The sequence below is a fragment of the Mastigoproctus giganteus genome, chromosome 4 (assembly GCF_048544385.1).
Source record: "Mastigoproctus giganteus isolate SK-2022 chromosome 4, ASM4854438v1, whole genome shotgun sequence".
Classification (NCBI taxonomy): domain Eukaryota; kingdom Metazoa; phylum Arthropoda; class Arachnida; order Uropygi; family Thelyphonidae; genus Mastigoproctus; species Mastigoproctus giganteus.
This window is the reverse complement of record NC_143578.1, coordinates 177,928,281-177,946,060: the sequence shown is the minus strand read 5'-3', so window position 1 is coordinate 177,946,060 and position 17,780 is coordinate 177,928,281. Positions and strand designations below refer to the sequence as shown.

Genomic DNA, 17,780 nt, shown 5'->3' with positions numbered 1-17,780 from the left:
TAGTAGTACGCTCTATTTCAAAGTGAAAGAATCTTTAGTGAAATTTGTGCACATAAAAATTTATTAATTTTGCCGATAGTCAATAAATTGTAAGTTTACAAATTTTTCATACCTTTTTTTATTAATTATAACTGAGATATTTTTCGGTAGCCCTTATATAATGTCGAATAATTCGCCTATTACCAAAATGAAAAGGAAATCGATTTCTTTGGAACTTAAAATTCAAATTTTTGATCGTCTTGCAACTGGACAAGGGGCTACGTCTGTAGGAAAGCATTTTGGTGTACATGAAGCTACCGTAAGAACTATTAAGAAAAATGAAGCTGCAATTAGGAAGTCGGTATGTTCTGGAACAAAGGTAAGTGTTAATTCATCATCATATACAAGAGATATTGTCAAGGAAAAAATGGAAAAGGCTCTGGTAATATGGATAGAAGACCAGTCACAAAAAAAAGTATCAGTAGATGGAAATGCCATCAAGTAAACAGCACTAAGAATTTACAGACAGATTAAAGAAAAGGAGCCAAGCACTTCATCTTAATTAAACAGAAAGTATGAATTTTCTGAGAGTACAGGTTGGATGACAGGGTTTCTTAAAAGGAATACTCTTCATAATATAAAAATTAAAGGTGAAACTGCATCTGCAGATGAATCGGCTGCTAAAGTATTCCCGCAGGAACTTGCAAAAATTATTGAAGATGGAGGATACACTCCTGATCAAGTGTGGAATGCAGATGAAACTGGTTTCTTCTGGAAACGAATGCCAAACAGAACGTATGTAGCCAAATCGCAGAAAACTGCTGGTGGTTTTAAGGTAGCTAAGGATCGTGTGACCTTATTATTTTCCTCTAACTCTTCAGGAGATCGTATGTTGAAACCACTGCTGGTAAATCGAGCCTTAAACCCACGTTCAATGAAAGGTGTAGTTATCAATAAACTGCCTGTTCACTGGATGGCAAACAAGAAGGCCTGGGTGACTACTGCTATCTTTATAGAATGGTTCAACAAATGTTTCGTCCCAGAAGTCAGACGTTATATGAATTTGAAAGGTCTTGAATTTAAAGTTCTTCTGATTCTTGATAATGCACCCAGCCATCCTGTCTTGGAACACCCAAACATACAAATTTTATTTCTGCCACCTAATACTACATCTTTGATACAACCGGTAGACCAAGGTATAATTGCGACAATTAAAACATACTACGTAAAACGAACATTCAAACACGTTTTGGACAAACTGAATGATGAAACACTAATAGTCATTGATGTGTGGAAGAAATTCTCAATTATGGATTGTATCAATCAAGTTGGATTAGCGTTAACTGAATTAAAACCAGCAACTTTAAATGTGTGTTGGAAAGCGGTTTGGCCACAATGTGTAAAAAGCAAAGATCCCATCATCCTTAATACGACCGCATTTCCCAACATCATTACAATGACACACAAAATTGGTGGAGAAGGATTCGATGATCTATCGTTTGAAGATATTGATGAATTGTTAACCGACAAAGCCCTAAGCGAAGATGAAATATTAGAGATTGTCCTTGGGACTCCTTATCCCACAGAACGTAGTGATAATGAAGAAAATGATCCTGTTCTAAATGCAGATTTAATAAAAGAAGGTCTGGAACTGGCCAGAAAATTAGGTAATCATTTTGTCAAACATGACCCTAATGAGGAACGCGCTGAGAAGTTTCAACTTGAACTGAAATTGTTGACAGCCTCTTACAGAGAATTATGTAACGGCCTAACCAAAACACAAACACAACGATTAATAACTGAATTCGTTCGTAAAACCGGTGAAACATCAGCACCAGAGGAGACTCGTGCTGATTTTGCTCAAGAGATCACAGAAAGAATTTCATTAATAGAGGAAGAAGACGATGTCAACAACATTTCTAGTGATAGCAGTGATATTCCAGTCGTACGCAAACGTATGCGCCGTTTATTATCAGAAAGTGAAAATGAATAAAATTTTGTTATGTGTAAAACAGATTTTTCTTGTTCATGAAGAATTCATTTCATATGCATACAAATTTACTTTAATACATTTTCATTACATATTATTACATGTGTATTTTTTTGAAATAAAATAATAAGCTTGAAAAGAATATTTTTATGTGTTTTTTTTTAAATTATTTTTACTGATTTTTTAGATCCGGAACCAATCTTCTTTTCTTCCATAAATACAATGTATTTTTTTACACAAATTTTTTTTGCACGTATTTTTCAGGAACGTATCTATCGTGTAAAAACAGAATTAGGTGTATATTATTATTACCTTATTCATTTCTGTTTTTCTGGGTTAATCTACTATTTGACACTTACCCATGAAGCTATTTCAACTGTTTTCTACCATGTTTGGAAGAACAGTAATTGTAATCATAGGAGCAGTATACATACACAATGTGACTTTATCCTTTTTTTTTTTTTTTTTTTGTGTGTGTATTAACATATATGCATGATGTGCCTGTTTGTCTTCACATATTGTCTGTCTGCATGTAATAACTTACTTCCCAGTGGAAGAATTTAGGAAGTTTTATTTTTCACTCTTTTGGGAAGTTTTGCAAAGACTTCCAGACATTAAAATTGGACTAATAGAATTATGTTTGTTGCCACGCACTGATTAGAGGAATGAATCGGAGATGGCAGATGCACAGATACAAAATGCTTTCCATTTGTGCATTAAAGTTATTTTTTAATAAATCGTGAATTATTACTATTTGTTAATGTGTCTAAAATATAATGCACTGTGTACATTAACTAAATTCTTAATTTATATTGCATCTTTTATACTGAATATTAGCTATGGCTTCCTTGAATTGTGTTAACACAGACAATCTTGAAAAATGTTCAAAAATTGTAGTTTTTTTTTTTTTCTTTTTTTCTTTTTTTTTTAAATAGATAGTCCAGTCTTTTATAAAAGAAGTGATTGGAAAAAGACAAAGCCACAAAATGTTAGTAAGATGGTAAGTGTCCTTTCTTCAAACAAAGTTATCCTAAATACATTACATAACTAACTGGAGGAGAATTTGCAGAAGTGAAAAACTCCAGGAAAACCAGTAAGATGATATGTCTTCTTTACTGGACTAAAAAGCTCACAGACTGAGCTAAAAAGCTCAGTCTGTGAATTAAAAAAATGATAATAAATAAACTAATGGAGATGATTGAAGGTTGTGTGATATGTATAAAGAATGATAGCAAAAATATACCTGGGAAAATATAAAAGCAGAAATTGGTCTGCCAGCACTCCCATATTTTCAGGGAAAGCCACAAGGCACACCAATGGGCAAATTAAGAACATTGTGATAACTCTTCAATCATTAAGAACATTTTGATAACCCCCTCAATCTAGAAAAGTCTGAGACGAGTGGCTCTACATTATAGCAACCATTGAGCAAACACATTCCTTACGAGCAAAGCAAAGGAATGCCCTAAAATGGAACTAAAAATGTGCAGATGTGAATATAAATACCCATAAAGGCATTGCCTCTACTAGAGATAAATGATTTAACAATTTTATTTCACACCTTCAAATATAAAGCTTGTCTGTGACAATTAAATATAAAAAAGCATAAAAGTGAAAAACTCTAATAAAATTGACCTTTCCCAGAGTCTATCACTTCTGAAAATTCTCTTCCAATCAGTTGTGTAATTTATTTAGAATAACTCTGTCTGAAAGGAGACTTATAGAGATTACATGGTTTTTCCTTTTCCAATTTTATATAAGGACAGACTAAAATTTTGCTAAAATTTTTTAGGTTAAGTTTTAGGTTTTTAAAAGTTTTAGATTAAATGGATTGAGTAAACTAAATACTGGTGGCATCCTTCCCTTGTTCAGATGGTGCACATAAGGGGACATAAATTGAAAAAGGATGGTTGCAAGCTAGATGCGCAAAAATTTTCTCTCAGCCAGAGAGTAATCGATTGTTGGAACAAACTTCTATCTGGTGTTGTGAAAGTGGATAGTCTTAATAAATTTACACAAGGATTAGTGTAAAGAGAGAGACAATGTGGATAGCTTTCTTTTTCTCTTTTCCTTTTTTGTTGAGAGCCTGTCTTGAGCAAGGGTTGTTTTCCAATCATAGAATATGTGCAATTTAGAGACACAATGCACACTGATGTCTCATGGATTTAGTTACTTTGGTGCAGAAATAAAACAACTGACCAGGCTAATATAGGAAGTAATTGAACTTAATGGGAAACACTCAAAGTGGGCTTTCGTGCTATTAGTGAGTTGATTGTAAAGGAACTGAAGCGGTTAGGAATGCATGATATAGCAAATATTAAGAAAATATAGGCCAGATATGCTTCATTTGCCATGCTTTGAGGCATACTTAATTTGGAAATTTAATAAGACATAAATAATGCTGTATGCATGGTCAAATGTTTCAGAGCACTGAACTGCTTTCACCATCAGCTCATCTTATATTTTTGACACGCAGTTTTCATGTAGTTTCTAGTAACTTCCTATTTTCTTAAAATTTTGGCATTGATGATATAGCAAAATAAATGTTTTAAAACATTTGGCACTATATTTATTTTTCATTAAATTTACAAATTCAGTTTCTCTCCCCAGAGCATAAATGCTCTGTGAGATTCAGGTCTACTGAGTCAGTGGCCATTGAATTCTGGGAAATTCTCACTTTGAAGGAAGTGGGGAGGGGGACAAGTACTCATCCCCTTAAGTCTGCCATGTGGATAAAAAGATTATCCTCTGTCTCTTTTTCTATATTGAATAAAATCTCATTACAGTGAACTTCCCATGAATGCAAAAATAATTTCATTGTACTGAAATTTTGTTCTAATGAACATTGTTGGAAATTAAATGAAAGAACCATTATTTATTCAAATTATTTTTTCTGTACTTTTGCAATATATAGAGGTAGTGATTTCTAATTTAATTAAATATAGAGTTTAAAATCGATAACAAATAAATAAAATGACTTGAAGTGACCATATTTACAATGTAGACTACACAGTGCCATTCATAAAGAAATAAAAAGAAGCCCATTAAGTTTTACTTTTGTTCTGAAAAACACTAGAGAAAGGTCAAACAGGACCTACAAATATTTTTGTAATAGTGAACTTTTTATTAGAACAGTATTCATTGCAATGGGATTTTACCACACACACACACACACACACACACACTCTTCATTTTAATGCTCTGATCACTAAACCATGTTCCCTTTTCCTTATGTTTTTGGTTTATATAATTATATTTTACAGGAATTGATAAAATGGTATGAAGAAAATAGTCTTGCTGAAAGCTTTAATGGCCTTCATGTCACTCTTATGATTCCATTCAAGAAAGCAAAGCAACCAGCTAATCAAGTTGAAAATGCTGGCAAGTAGAAAATTTTTTATATGTATAATTTCAGAGCATCAGTTAAATTTTAACTATAATTACACACCTATCTGTGAAAACATTTGCAACCCTAAAGTGCTGAACAGTCAATATTTTGTCAATGTGCTTTGACTAATTATGTTGTATCTGAGGGTTATGAAATTACTGGGATTGCATTAAAGTTTTCTTAAATTTGCTTGGATTTTTATAAATTTATTAATCCATGAAAATAAAATATAATTATAATTAGTTAATAGTTTATAGTTAAAAGAATAAACTAACAGCTATTAACACTTAGTTTTTCTTGTAATCTATTTGGTAAATATAAATAACTCACTCATTAAAAGTAAAGTGATAGACCACTGTATTAGAGCTAGCTTACTTATTTTGATGGATTCTTTTTACAGCTGCTTTCAGGTTAAAGTCTGTAAATGTCAAAGAACACCCAAAAAGTCTCCTTTCATTATACTAACAGTCTTTAACAATCATTATCTTATCAGACAATAAAATAGTGAAATAAATCAGCTGATTTGTTACCTTGCATGCAAGATACCACACCAACTCCATTGCCAAAAAACACTGAATTTTGTTTTGGAAATGAAAGAAAAGTTATATATATTATTCTATCATGAAAGTAAAGCCATAAACACTTTGATCAAATCCCTTCGCAGGTTCCTATTTTCAGATGTTGCAATCTGCAGAACTGAAGTCTTTCTTGATATGAGCATCATTTTTGACTAAAGACTGATCTTGTTGATCTTTTCCTGAACCCATCATAATAGATCCACATCCTTCTTAAAATTAGGCTTCCAGACTCAAGATGAAGCCTAACTATTCATTACCTTATACCCCTAACTATTCATTATCTTATACCCCATAACCACACCCCTTCAGTAGATTCAGCAGTTCCCATTATTAAATTAAAATCCAGTTTCAGAATTTACCAGTATGAAGCCCTAATCATAGAATGGTTCCGACATCATTCTAAATTTAATGTATTAAATGCAAAACTACCATATAATCTCTCCCCGGCCTGGAATCTCACGCACCTGAGATTCTTGCATGTATCAAAGAGCATCACGGGAAATTCGAGTTCTTTATATTTACGCACTCTCTCTTCTTCACTATTACCAACTGAAGACATTAATACGAAAGCCAATCGTTACGGCTATTGGTCCCTGTGATTACATTCTCAAGTCCCAATTTTTTCAATTTATTTCACTTCTATTTCCTTGAGCACATTTTAATTCCATTCAAAACAATTAATATTACCCATATTAACCCCAATTTTAGCTAATTCCCACTCCACTTATTCTAAATCCAACTGCAGTTTATATCAAGGTGAGTACTAAAAATTAAGCTATTGCTACCATTTCTTAAGTCAATTAAATTGGTACCTTAAGGAATCCTACAATTCATCTAACTTATACAGCAGGATAATCATCTCTTTGTCCCTGCTGGCAAAATTCTTCTATATCAATCATTGGCAGAACCCCCATGAACTGTCAGCCAGTCTGCACTGTTCAGAGAACTTCATGTCCAACTGTACAATTACTTCTAAGTTTAATTACTCAATGTTAAACTACAATGGCTGCTTTCCAAGTAATCTGTCCAATTTTTCTAATATTTGGTGCAGTAGTGTGCCTTGATTCCTGCCATTAACCACCATGCCAACCTTCATCTGCAAACTTAGGCAGTCAGCTTTATATATAAATTATTTATATATAATTTTGCCTTTGTCAAAATTGTTAATAAATGTTGAAAACAGTAAAGGGACCCAGCACTGAACCCTAAGGGACTCCACTTATAACATTAGTCCAAGAAGAGCACTGCCCATGTATAACCACCTTCTGTATTGTGTCACTCAACCATCCCTTTATCCATACATAGCAATAACCGTACATAGCAAATTTCCCCCAGTGTCATACTGCTCCAATTTGTACAGCAATATTTCATGCAGAAATATTAAATTGTCAATAGCTTTCTCAGGGTACTTTTGCTTCAGTAAAGCTTTGATGTATATGATTATCAAAATTATTATTTTTATTATTTATTTTTTTTTTTTTTCTTTGATATTGTTTCACCACTTCAGTGAAGGGTAGCATTTTCTTAGCTAGAATCCATGATACTCTCCAAAAAGCTTCCATACATTTTTCTTGTAATGTAGAAAGTCCGCAGTATTATAATGTCCTGCCTTTTTGATTCTTTTAGGTTATCTAGCTTACTTTCTCTAGATTTCAGGTGTAAGGGAATTTTACACGAATATTGTTATGATTAGTCTCATAACGTCTTTTCAGATTATATACTTCAACAACTGACAGGACTTCGTTAGATTAAACACATGGGTAAATTATTATTAAGTTGTATGAAACAAAAGTCATTTGTCCATTGTGTTTTAAACTGACTGTTTTCACTGTCAAATTTTCTTCATTTGGAGAAAGACATTTTTGGATAGAATTGGATAAAAACAATAAAAAAAGAATAAAAGAGTTATTTAATTAAATTAGACATTTTGTGGAAAAATTTATAAATAAAATAATTATAACACAGTTCGCATGAACTCAGTCATGCCTTTCTAGAACACAATTTTGCCATCTGATAAAGATAAGGTAAAAAAATAAAATAAATGACACAAATTCAGGAATTCTAAAATAAATTTTCCATTGAATTATAAAATGGCTATATTGGCAACCATATAGATTATCAGCTCTCAGGAAATGACTTTCATCATGACAAAGCTGTGTTATGCTCTAGTGGTAATATCAGTAATTACAACAACTTAGCTGTTCTCGGCTGGGTGCAGATCAAGTTGCTAACCATCCAATCACTGTACACTCTCCTAACTACCAAGTGCCGTATACAGACCACAAATCAGTCATAAAAATAGAGTATGAAGAAGAGTAATTGCAAATCTGGCAGGCTCAGGGCGGCAATAAGCTGCTGCAATTTAAATGGGAACCTCAGTTGTGGACATCAAGCATGAGATCAAATAGGCAATTGGTGATCCTGGCTAGGACGCATATTGGACACACGCATCTAAACCATATATATCTGCTCATGGAAGAAGATCCGCCTATTTGCACATATTTTACGGTGAAGCATATTCTATTAAATTGTAACCATTATATTAACTCTCGAAACACAATTTTCGCATCACTTTCACATCTGTGAGAACCTTTAACACTATCTCATCTAATTGGAGACAATTCAAATCTAGCTGAGTTCTTTGTTTTCTTGAAGCAGAGAGGGTTATTCAACAGATTTTAACTTGAAACTGCACTACTGAATAGAATCTGGCACAACATGTCCTTTGTAGCCCTTGTGCCATTAAACAGCATACTAACCAACCAACCAACAAATTCAAAATAACTTCTATGAAAGTGAATTCATATTTATTAAATGTGTACTGATTTTTTTTGCCCCCCCCCCCCCCCCCGCAATTTCCATACTCCTTAGATACTAATTGGCAGGCCAGTTAAAACAACCTGGCAAGCTGGAAGTGGCCCACAGGCCACCATTTGAGAAGCCCAGCTCTAGATTAATGATTTTTGATCATAAATCCTTATTTATCATAAAAAAACAAAATTGATCATAAATGATGATCAATGATTTATTTTTTTTTTTAAGTTTATTTTATTTTTTTGTGACCCATCAGTCTTAAATAGGTTTTGTTTATTTGACTCCTTTTCCTAATCACTGTTCCTAACATAGTTTTTCTCCATCTTTTTCACAGAAGAAACAGTAACACTGCGTTAAAATTAGAATTTAAAGAGTGGGAGTGGTTTCTGGAACACACTTCTGTACCACTCCAGTTATTGTATCTGTTTGCCTTATAATTTTAAACAGTACCTGTTATACTTCCAGCTATCAATGGGCTCGTAGTGCATAAAGCAGTACTAACTGGGAAAAATATTTGAATAAAACCTTTAGAAAATAATTTTTAAACTTGAAGTTAAGTTATAAATATAAAAATAAAATAATTATTTGTTTTGTGATTAACATTTTAAAGAAAAATAAAAAAACTGTTAATATCTGCATAATGTTGCTGAATGTGTAAGTTGAAGATGTAGTAGTAGTAGTGGCATGTGATGCAAGAAAGCAAATGTATGAGCTTATGCAGCATCAGCCAAAAAAAAAAAAAAAAAAATCACACCATTCCCTCCAAATGCCTGTCCAGTTCCTCCTTAAATTTATTCAACCTATCAACTTCCACAACGACAGATGGAAGTTTGTTCCAGCAATTAACCACCCGCTGGCTAAAGGCAAATTTCCGCACATCTATTCTACATCTGTCTTTTCTTAATTTAAATTTATGCCCCCTTAGGTTCGTAATCTGAACAAGTGGAAGGATCCCATCAGAATTCAGCGTGCTCAACCCATTCAAGGCCTTATATACCTCAATCAGATCACCGCGCAGGTGCCTAGTCTCCAGCCACTGCAATTTGCAGAACTTAAGCCTCTCTTGGTAAGAGGATCCCTTCATTCCCCTCACCAATCTTGTTGCCCTTCTCTGTACACGCTCAAGTAAATCTACAACCTTCCTAAAATGAGGCCTCCAGACCTGTATGCAGTACTCAAGGCGTGGCCTGACCATTGCCGTATACAGAGGGATAATCACCTTCTTTTCCCTGCTAGCAAAATTCCTATATATCATTGACAAAACCCCATGACCTGCCCTGGCAGCCTGTCTACATTGCTCAGAGAACTTCATATCTGACTGCACAATTATTCCCAGGTCTTTTTCATTTTCTACCACCCTAAGTGTAGTACCACACAGTTGGTACGTTTCTCTGGAGTTACTTCTACCCATATGCAGTACTTTGCATTTGTCAAGGTTAAACTTCAGTTGGCACTTCTTAGCCCATCTGCCCAAATTATCTAGATCCCGTTGAAGTAGCACACTGCCATTACTGTCATTAACAACCCTGCCAACCTCTGTATCATCTGCAAACTTCGACATTAAGCCTGATATACCTTCATCAATATCATTGATAAATATACAAAACAACAGTGGACCTAACAACGAACCCTGTGGGACTCCACTAATAACATTAGTCCAAGAAGAGCAGCACCCATTGATTACCACCCTCTGTCTTCTCCCACTTAACCATCCTTTTATCCATTGTAGCAACTTACCCTTAATACCATTCTGCTCCAATTTGTACAATGCGCAACAGTGTCAAAAGCTTTCCTGAAATCCAAATATATGATATCGAAATTATTTTTTGCATCCAGTTCCTTTGTAACCACATCATAATATCCTATAAAATTTGTCAGACAAGACTTTCCCTTAACAAACCCATGCTGTGTCTGAATTATTGCTGCAGTCTTGTCTAGATGATCCTGCAATGCATCTTGAACCAGCGACTCCATTATTTTACCCAGAACAGAAGTTAAACTAACTGGTCTGTAATTACTCGTGTCACCCTTCGATCCCCCTTTGTGAATTGGGGATACATTTGCACTTCTCCAGTCTGTGGGAACCTTCCCTGAGTCCAAGGATGCTCTCATAATTATGGCTAAGGGTTTGCTTAGTTGCTTTGCCGCCTCCATTAATATAACTGGATAGATTCCATCCATCCCAGGTGCTTTTCTTACGTTTAACTTCAACAATTTCTCTTCCACTTTGCTCTCAGTTATTACAAGATCATTAAGCACCCTGCTACAATTTGATAACCTTCTGCCATTTTCAAACCTTAATAACTCCTCATGTGTGAATGTAGATGCAAAATACTCATTCAGTTTGTTTGCTATCTGAGCAGGATCATCAACAGTTGACCCATCGATGTCAAGTGGACCAATCAGATTCATCCCCTTCCTTTTAGAGTTTATATAAGTAAAGAAATCCTTGCTGTTTTTCTTAGCATCTTTTGCCAAGGATTTCTTGTAATCTGCCTTCGCCTGCCGAACCTCCTTTGTGACCTGATTACAGATTAACTTATATCTGCCATAGGCTTCTGAGTCACTTGATAATTTATATGCATCCCATGCATTTTTCTTCTCTGTTACGAGTCTCATTAGTTCATTTGACAACCATTTAGGCCTAAACCTTGAACAGTATTTCTTAATAGGTATGAAACTTTTAGTAGCTTCCACGATTAATTCTTTGAATTGCTTCCCACTTAGAATTTACTGTTGGTAACATCGTCAGTTGATCCCACTGTACAGATTTTAAAAACTGTCGGAGACCACTGTACTCGCCTTTACGGAAGCAAAAACCCTTTCCTTTACCCCTGATGGTAATTAAATCTTTAAGTTAATCCCACGCCAGTACACTGTGATCACTGCCACCTAGTGGTTCTTTTATCTGCAAATTCCTAATGCATGAATGATCACTGCTGATAACCAGATCAAGAGTATTACTTTCTCTGGTTGCCTCTCGAACATGTTATAAGATGTTATATTTGGTAGCTAAATAATTTTACTAAATTCAGATAACGAATATGGAAAATGGCAGAGGCAAAAGTGGCCATTTGCCTCCTTGTTTAACAGAAAACTTAAGTTTTTTTTTTTTTTTTTCATTTCAGCCCCCTTAGGTTTTGCCGTAGCTATGTATAATTTTTCTGCTACTTCACCCAATATGTTATCACTGAGGAAAGGAGATATGATTGCAATCGTTAGTAAAGCAGGTGGTGAGAAAGGTTGGTGGAAAGGTCAAATTGAAGAAAGGGTAAGTTTTTTTGTTTTTTTTTTTAAATGTCTATCAATATCAGTAATAACTATATTAAGAGAGTAGCAAAGACTAATGTAATAGTGGAACATTGCATGAAGGACTAATAATGACACTGGGCAACACAATTTTTTTAACTCCATTAAGAGGTTAGCTGTTACCAATTTTTATACATTAATTTTTAAAAAATATATTAAAAAAAAGTAAGAGATTACCTCAATCTTTTTCATGGAATACTTCCAGTCAGTTCTCTCCAAATGTCTGGAAGTATTCCATGAAAAAGATTGAGGTAATCTCTTACTTTATTTAATATATTGAAAAATCGTGGAAGTTATTGAGCCTTGCAGCTCTGAAATTTTTACTAATTTTTATTAATTTTGAAAATAATTCTTAAAATTTTACATCACTTCACAATTTCTACATATACAGGTTTTTGTATTTATCAGTAATATGTATATCTTATTACAATTTAGGGAAGTAGATATGACACTGATCTTTTGTATTATCTGCAAATAATAATGTTTGCAGGTGCCCATAGATGGCAGAAAGGTTGGTATGGTTAATTTGGTCAACCTTGTCTATATGCCTCCCACCTCTCATTAACAGAAAGACATTTGTGGTGTGAGTGAGTGTACAGTTTATCTGTGTATCTATTGCACATTGTTTGCCTATTCTGTTTTGCTTAGCATTGTATTATTAAAAGATTTAAGCAGAAGCAAAGGAAGTGCCTGAATTACCCTGACACTTTCTGCTACATGTGTGGACATCTTACAACTAAAACTCAGGAAGAAAATCTATGGTATTACTAAATATCCATTGCATATTCTGTGTACTTGATTGCAAGATAGGTGATCAGGACAAAACTTGGACTCAACATATGGTGCTGTATTACTTGCACCACAAATCTAAGGATGTGGCTAACTGTGAAAATTAAAAAAAAAGTACCCTATAGTGTGGCAAGAACTGCATAACCACATTGACAGTTGTTATTTCTGCATGACAGAAATATCAGATGTCCAGAAAGAGCAAACGCAGCATCACATATCCTAACATCTAGTAAGGCCTGTCTGACACAATGAACAGCTAGGTTCCCCAAAATCATGGGATAAAGAATGCAGTGATGATTATAGTGGATTCTTGTGTTGCAGACTTTGTGGGCCCATTGCACTTCAACAGATTTTGACTGCCAACCAGAAATTATAATGCACTTCAATTATTTAAGTAAGAAGTGCTGAATAATTTAGTCTGTGATTTAAACTTATCTAAACAGCAAGAAAAACTCCTTAGTTCTTTGTTACAATAGTGGAATTACTTCAAATGGGCACTAAAATTGCAGTATATCGAAAACGTCACAAAGTGTTTAAAAATATTTCAGTACAGAAGATGATATATGTTTCTAAAAAGATATTAGTGGTCTTCTGAACAAATTGGGACTTGAACAGAATCCTACTGAATAGTGTATATCTATTGATGACTCCAAATTAAGTTTAAAAGCAGTTTTGCTGCACAGTGGAAATGCATTCCCATCAGTTCCTCTACTTTATGCTATCGGCTCGAAAGAAACATGACTAAAGTCCTGAGTGCAGTAAAGTACCATGATTTTCTTGGAATGTTTGTTGATCTTAAGGTAATTGGATTACTCACTGGTCTTATAGGGGTTTTCACAAAATACAATACTGTTGTTTTTTTATGTTTGTGGGAGAGCCATACAACAGAAAAACATTGGGAATTAGTAGGAAAAGAGGGAGGAATTTTTATCAGGGAAAAGTAATATGAAATATGTTCCACTAATTGAACCACAGAAAAGATTCTTCCACCTTTGTATATAGAATTTGAGTTAATGAAAAATTTTGTTGAAGGCTCTGGATAATAAAGGAAGTGGATTCTGATACCTTATGGAAGAGTTTCCAAGTTTAGTAGATGCAAAACTGCATGAAAGAAGGAATTTTCATTGGACCTCAAATAAAGAAAATCTTCAAACATGATGTATTTGAAACAAAGCTATAGGATACTGAACTGGCAACGGTTTAAACCAGCCATGCATGGATTTTATGGAAGAAGGAAAGAAGATAACACTTCGAGTGGCAAAAATTTGTAAGGAAATAGAATGTAGGTAGCACATTGTATGTTTGATTAAAGTATTTTAAAATGAATGACTCATTTTTAAGATGGCATATGTATTATTATATAATATTTGAAATTGGTCATTCATTAAGTTACTAAAATTTCAATATGTCTTTCAATGGAGGCTTGTTAGATACATAATTTTGGTATTTTTGAAATCAGCAGATCAATTTCCTTTAGAATCTGTAACTTCTGCTCTGGAGGTACAAAAAAAAAAAAAATATTGTTCAGTGTAATTAAGCAAAAATTAAATTAAATTATATTCACAGTGGCTATGTTTAAAGTTCCATAATGTTTTACTTTCTTTCTTTTTAGGTTGGTTACTTTCCATTAGCATATGTGAAAGAAATTCTTGACTGAATAGAACTTCTGTGATAGCTCTTTCTTCACACATACACACACCTCTGATCTTCTAAACTGCCTTCACCAAAGGAGAGAAGAGGGGAAATATCCAACACTAGCAAAGCTCAATTCACTCCTCTTCTATTGTATAGCAATTTTTTAGATCATAAAGTTTTGATCCAGTGTTGGTCCTCTCTATAGTTGTTAATGACTGCTTTTGCAGTGCTAGAGTTCCTGATTACATAATTTTGAAATAGAAATAATTTTGAAGGTGGTTATATAGAAGACATTAATTTTTGATGTATAGTATTTTAATTTTGGATATCAGTTTTTCTTTGTAATGAAAACAGCTTTCAGATGGTTATAATTTGGTTGGATATAAAATTCAAAAGAAGTTAAGGGTAATTAACCTCAATAATACACCTTCTGCTAAGGCATATTCATTTAGTAAAACTTCTAAGTTATAACAGATTTTGTTATAGTAAATAGGGGTATTACAATGTAAAATTTTTCACAAAAAATATTTAGCAGTTCAACCGTCTTGAATATTCATTATAATACAATGCTGATTCCTGGCACAATTTTATATTGAATAATAGTGTAATGATCAGATTGGGAGAAGTTATACATTAATTTATACTAATCAACTTATTTGTGAACAAGCCAAGCTTGTATAAATTTAAAATGTAAATAAATGCTTGTTAGCAAATAAGCTGTACAAACAATTTCAGCCATCAAGTGTTCTCTTCATGTCATTTTCTAGTCAAGTTTTGCTTAATAAAATTACTAAACTTCAGTTTGATGTCACTTACTGCCAATGAGCTGGACTGTTAACTAATCTGGGTCTTGAATTTTCATTGCCCTCCTTCAATATATTTAATAATTTTTTTTCAAGACCAGATCTTCTATGGCATTCTTGGAATAGATCATCCATCACTTTTGTTCTCATACTGATTTCTAGTCCAGACTTCCTATTTCCAGTGTGATGGAATTGCCTAAGGTTAACAGCAGTCAAATAGCCAACTATTTTCATGCAACAATTCATCAGTTTGTAAATTTGTATATTAACCATTTTTTAATTCTGTTTTATATTATCATTTGTCTAATTTTAGTTTGCTACAGAAATATATTTTACTCTTGATTTCGGATGAATAATTTAGCTTTAATATTTTAAATATGTTTAATCTTCTATATAATTAATAATTAAAATTTTACACAGAGAGAGAGAGAGAGAGATTTGAATCAATAATTAAGAAAAAAAAAAAAGTAAATGAAGCTGCATTGGTATGCAGTTCTTTACCAACTGCATGCTGCCAAAATATAGTGAAATTGAAATACAATAAATTTCTTTTATTATGCTTTTGAGTGGACTAGCCTGAAGAGTCCTATAAGCAGAATCTTCTTTTTTTTTTTTTTTTTTTTTATATCTTTTATTGAGAATAAGTTAACATATGTTTGAATTATAAAGAGCCACCTTTCTACCTCAAAGCTGCCAGTTAAATCCAGAGTTAAAATAACAAATTTTACCTGCACCAGGATTGACTTCTTTGAAGTAAACAAATGGCACCATAAATAATTCCTGCCATTTCGTCTCTATCATCATTTTACCAGAATCAAAAGAAAGAAAGAAAGGTTAGTTATATGCAGGTTTATTCCTTCTTAGGACTTGAAAAAAAAAAATAAATAAAATAAAAATAAAAAAATGCCAATATAAGCATGAAAGCATTTGAAACAGCAGCAGTGGTGGGGGTGTAGACATTAAAAATGCATGTAATTTCACAAGATTTACAATGAAGTCAAGAGTATTAAAAACAGATAAGTACCATAAGCAGGAGTGTTATGATGGGAGTTTACTGTATATTAAATAACATGTTGGCAGAATGGAAAAGCCAAGTAAAAACCTACTAAAAAAAATAAAACCAGTACATTTATTATAGCAACAAGACAGAGAGAGAGAGGTGTTAAACAAAATAAGAATGTTGTCAAAGGAATACATTCTTAAAATAATTTAGAGGTTAATAGCAAAATAAAAATTAGTGGTACCCTTGTTATTTTTCTCAAATCAGGAGCCATGAAAAGTCAACTAGTAGTACAATAAAATAACCAATTTTATGACTTTATTGCATTCAAAAAATAACAGATGTGGTCTGACTGACTAACCATAATTAAAAAAATATTTTTATATGAAATTTTCATAGTAAATTTTACATCTTTTTTTATAATAAATAAAACTGATATTATTTAAATAACTGTGATCTGTGTAGTTAGCCTCATAAAATTGAATTTTGGTCATACCACTTCTAAAATCAGATTGATAACTTGTGAATGCATCACAAAGAATCTCTATAAAATGCATTGTTTTGAGGTAACTAATCTTATAGTCCAATGCAATGATTCATAGAGCACTCAGTTGGTTTCCAAAATTAGTAATAAGTTTACAACTAGTTTAAGTTGTAAATACTTAGCTTCAAGCACAGATCAACAATAGATATACTAGTAAGACTAGAGAACTCCATTCGGAATGCATTCCTTAGATTGGAACATCATGTAATGGTTTACTTTGACATCAGGCCTATGATTCTATGTGGAACCATGGAATACTCTGCGAATTACATCGCCATGGACTTCAGGGTCATCTCCCGATTTTCATATGGAACTTCCTATACAAGCAAACATTCCAGGTTCGATTTAAAACTTTGCTGTCCCAACTATTTTTTCAAGAAGTTCCCCAGGGCTCTGTACTCAGTGCTACACTCTTTATAATTGTAATAAACACCATTGCTGAACAATTTCCAAACACTATCAATAAGGCACTGTTTGTAGATAACCTTGGTATTTCTTGTCATGCAAAAACATGAATACTGTCAAGAGACAGTTACAAAGGGCAATAAATAAGATCAGTACATGGGCACAAATCAGTGGTTTACAACTTTATCCTCAAAAATTGTTGTGCATCCATTTTTGCTGCCAGCATAAACTTCACAGAAATCTGGAACTACAACTGAATGGCCAACCAATAGCAGTTCATTCCAGCGTATAGTTCTTAGAAATCACTTTAGATCATAAACGCCTTTCTAGAGCATATTAAAAGACTAAGAGCATCCTGCCAATAAATACTAAATATCATCCGGGTTCTCTCAGCAAAAAAGTGGGAAGCTGATCATCTTACCTTTATTACAACTATACAAAGCCTTAATAAGATCAAAACTTGAATATGGAGCACCAGTGTATAGCTCAGCATGACTTGTTGTCCTTTGCTGACTTGATACTCTTCATCATAGCACAATACGCATT

The 17,780-nt window shown here is 33.3% G+C and overlaps 1 protein-coding gene across 1 annotated transcript in view; it reads left to right on the top strand.

Annotated features, from left to right (window-relative positions):
• LOC150087223 (proto-oncogene vav-like) overlaps window positions 1-14,604 on the top strand; it is a 433,316-nt gene extending 418,712 nt beyond the window's left edge. The window contains exons 24-28 of the mRNA XM_090371895.1: window positions 5,233-5,316; window positions 6,644-6,676; window positions 7,683-7,695; window positions 11,887-12,020; window positions 14,460-14,604. Of these exons, the coding sequence (XP_090228021.1) occupies window positions 5,233-5,316; window positions 6,644-6,676; window positions 7,683-7,695; window positions 11,887-12,020; window positions 14,460-14,504 (309 nt within the window). The 3' untranslated portion in view covers window positions 14,505-14,604. The remainder of the gene's footprint in view (window positions 1-5,232; window positions 5,317-6,643; window positions 6,677-7,682; window positions 7,696-11,886; window positions 12,021-14,459) is intronic.
• The last annotated feature ends 3,176 nt before the right edge of the window (window positions 14,605-17,780 follow it).